Genomic DNA, 3,937 nt, shown 5'->3' with positions numbered 1-3,937 from the left:
CCTAATGTAACAACAATTTATAGACTGCAGAGAACGCACCAAAATATGAAGCATCCAACATGGATGAGTCATCTCGGTGAATTGATCGATAAAACAAACTGATGAGTAGCCTTTTGATCATCTGCCAAATAGATCGTCTTTTCCTTCAATCAGAATGTAGATATATACAACAGAGACAGCATCTCAATCTTACCCACAAATGCATCTGCAGCTTGTCTTGTTTTTACCTTTTCTCTTCAGCAAAAGAAGAAGAAGGAGAAGAAGAAGCACAGTATATGTGCTCGGTGACTGTTAGCACCAAGTGACTGAGAACAATGACCAAGCACTGTTGCAATGGTAAAGAACAAAAGCTGTTGCAATAATCACATGAATCATTCCATGGATGCACAAGACAGTCATCACCTCTAGATCTGAAAGATTCAGAATTCCTGTGGGCACATGCAAAGCTTTTTATCTGACATTGTCCACCCCCTTCAATTCTTCCCCCCAATCATGCTGAAAGAAACAACACCTGCTGCAACGGGCTCCGTCCAATCATGCTCACATTATTTCATGTGTGCCTTGCAGTTTAACTGCAAAAAGAAAACCTACCAAAACCTTTTGGAATTACTAAGAAAAGTACACCAATTATGTTAATTAGTTGTTAAAGACATGCATGGAAGAATCGGAAGTGAATTAAACTTGCATGCTGATGCTGATTTTTAAAATGATCTCACATTATGCTTACAAACCATCTTCAGTTCCTGAACAATCCATTTAGTATTCTTGATATATATACTAACTGACATGCATTGTAATCTCTGTCGACTGATTGAAGCTAAGGGTATATATGTTAGCCTACACTGATGGCAGGTTTTCAGAATTTAACAGTGAGTTTGGGCTCACTTAAAACCAGAAGCATTGTAATCTTGGGCTGTCGTGTCAGGGACCGGGTTCCAATCCCAGCTGAGCTTGTCAGTGACAGAAGGCGGTAGCGGCACCATCGGCAGCGTGCCGAGCGGCGTCATTTGTGGCATTGGCGGCGGTGGCGCGGGCATCAAGGGGAGGAAGTGGCTGCCCGTCACGGCCGAGAGGTTAGCGTAGGCCTGGCTGGGACTAACCAGCCGCGGCGTGCTCATCAGCTCATCGATGGGCCTTGAGCTGCCGGCCATAGGCGCAGCGCCGGCGGCCATGTTGAGCAGTGATGAGTACGTGGAGGAGGGGATGACCGCCGCGCCCTGTGCCCGTTGCGGCGCAACTGCCGCTGTTGATCTTATCGTCGTCGCCGCCGGCGCGTACGTGCATGGCCTTGGGGGAGGCAGAAGCGGCGGCGCAGTGTGCACGGTGACCACTTGGTCCATGATGGGCGCCGGCGGTGAGGCAGACGAGCATTCCCCTTGGAGTAGATGGAAGCTGCTGAGCTGCTGCGTCGGTGACAGTTGCGTCGGCGACAGTGGCGTGGAAGACGGTGAGGATCCATGCCGACCGGTCGGAGGCACGCTGGTGCGGGAGGAGACCCCCCGCCCTGAGGAAGCTTGGGTACTGGAGGATGACTGCCCATGGCCATCGTCGATGCCAGAGCGCTTGTAGACGCGGCAGAGCGAGATCTCGGACTGTATCATCACCGTCAGAAGAGAAAAATGGTCAGTATCCATTTCTTGTTGGAAAGAAAAAGGAAAGAACGTACTCCTATAAACTGAAGAATCTGTAACAAACATCTGAGTACACCAGTTCATAGACCAAAAAAACATATACTGTATACAGATTAAGCTTAGAGTATACATGAATTTTAAGATCATCAAGCATCAACTACTCGTCAAAAAAGACAACTGTGAGATGAGTTGAGACAGGAGGGATAATTGAGTGTTTCAATTAAGTTCAGATCTGAGTATTCTGCAAATGGAAATCAATGAGTTTAGCTTGAGGTTGAGGGATGCAAAGATGAAAGATCTTGCAGAATCTGAAGGACATGGTATCTAGCTGCTAGGAGGGTAACTCTAGATTGTAGCTTTTGTACATGTCCGGTGGTGCGCAAATGTGTGTAGAAAAAGAAGAAGGAAAAAAAAAAAGCGAACCCCTAGCTTGTATAGATCTGAAAAGAAAAGGAATAGGCATCTTGCATATTCACAAAAATCATGCGACCAAAGTAAAAGCACCGAACGAAAAGCAGATCAAATGATTGGTAATTAACCGCGCGCAAATAAACAGTTCTACTTGCATGACCTCAATTTCCAAAAAAAAACATTTTTGGAATTTGGGATGGAGGCATGGAGCAAGAACCCTGCAAATGCATATTAAGCTTATGGAAACCCTAATCTTTGGGGATTCCGGGCTTAATTCACCTTGGGGATCAAGGGGTCAGCGTCGGTTGCCGGCGGCGGGAGGCGGTACTCGTTCATGATCCAGCTGCTGCGGACGCCCTTGGGGGCCTTGCCGGAGTAGAAGACGAGCGTCTTCTTGAGCCCGATGGGGCGGTTGTTCTCGCCGCGGATCATCCGGTCGGCGCCCGTCGCCTTCCAGTACCCCGACGCCGTCACCCGGTTCGGCCGGTCGCCGTTCCGGTATTTGCGGTCCCTCGGCACGTAGAAGAACCACTCCTTCCCGCCCATCACCGCCATTGCTGCGCCGCCGCCGAGCAATCGAGAGCACCGCCACAAGCGATTACAGCGAATTAATTAGTACAGATCGGGATTCGAGGCTAGATAGCCATTAGCGAAGAAGATGGAGGCCAGGTGATGAGCTGAACAAGCATAGAAGCTTGCAGATGCATGCCCTACTAAAGATTATTACCGGGGAGCTCCCATGGGTCGAAACGGTAGAGGTCGAGGAAGGCGATGAGCTCGACGTTGAAGCGCTTGCCCTCCACCTTTCGCCGGAGGTAGAACTCGATCAGCTCCTCCTCCGTGGGATGGAATCGGAACCCCGGCATCACGACGTCGTTGTCGTGCGCGTCCCCGCCGCCACCGCCGCCCGCCGCGGTCGGAGCCTCGCTACCCCGCTCCCCTTCTCCAGCTGCTGCCGCAACAACGCTGTCGACGGCGCCCTGCCCGTCCTCGAGGTCTCTGCTCATGGCATAGCGCGCGCCGGGAGCGACGGCGACCGGGCGGGGGAACTAGGGCAACGCCGAGCTAGGCGGGCACGCAGCGCCGCGCCACTGAGGAGGCGGAGAATTTGGGGGAGCGAGCGAGGCGAGTGGGAGGAGAGGATAAGAGAGGGTGGTGCCTGCACGATTGATGAAATGAAATGGTGCATGATATATACTGGAGTGGAGGTTTTGCTTGCCGATCGGGCCCTTTTTGCCGCCACCCACAGCAGCCGGTACCCACTTGACGATGGCTACGGCCTTAATAATTTCTACCTCTGCTCGAACTGTTTGTACAGTTTGCTCGAACTGTATGTATATATGTGGCTGCAATGATAAACGTAGATTTGGTAATAAATTGTATCAATTTCTGTAGATAGTTTTGGCGCATCCTTATTTAATGAGATATAAATTCTACGACCTATTCCGAGGCTAATGAGGTGGGGCATCTAGCTTCGCCGTGGCTATACATCGTTCGCACGACAAACGCGCGAGCCATCACCTAAAGCGAAGGAAATTCAGCCCAAATGGCCCAGCAAATTCTTCTTCCTCCTCGAGCTCACGGTGGTCGCTGGCCTCCTCGCTGCGGTTAGGATTGGGGGCTTCGGGGTTGGGGTTGGAGGGCATCGGGGTCGGGGTTATCGCCAGTGAGTTCTCTGACTATAGAGGAGGGCCCTTGGGCGGCGGCGGACCGGCAGTAGCGACAGGTAGTGGGCGAGGCGGCGGGGCGCCACCGGCCGCGGGTGGCGGATAACATCCGGTGGGCGGGGTAGGCGGCGGGGGAGTGCGGCAAGCTTTGCTGGTGGTGGAGACGGCGGCGAACCTTGGTGGCGGAAGATTTGGCGGCGGCTTCAGCGGTGGAAGGGCGGTGGCGCG

General features: G+C 52.2%; 1 protein-coding gene across 1 annotated transcript; it reads right to left on the bottom strand.

Moving 5' to 3' along the window:
* Nucleotides 1-207: 207 nt before the first annotated feature.
* On the bottom strand, nucleotides 208-3,296 carry LOC112884154 (NAC domain-containing protein 35-like). The gene is made up of 3 exons (XM_025949506.1): nucleotides 2,770-3,296; nucleotides 2,322-2,599; nucleotides 208-1,592 (listed from the first exon to the last, which is right to left on the bottom strand). Exons 1-3 carry the CDS (start codon nucleotides 3,047-3,049, stop codon nucleotides 882-884), a joined length of 1,269 nt encoding a protein of 422 aa, XP_025805291.1. The 5' UTR covers nucleotides 3,050-3,296; the 3' UTR covers nucleotides 208-881.
* Nucleotides 3,297-3,937: the final 641 nt, after the last annotated feature.

This window comes from Panicum hallii, chromosome 3 (assembly GCF_002211085.1).
Source record: "Panicum hallii strain FIL2 chromosome 3, PHallii_v3.1, whole genome shotgun sequence".
NCBI lineage: Eukaryota > Viridiplantae > Streptophyta > Magnoliopsida > Poales > Poaceae > Panicum > Panicum hallii.
This window is presented reverse-complemented; position numbering and strand designations above follow the sequence as displayed.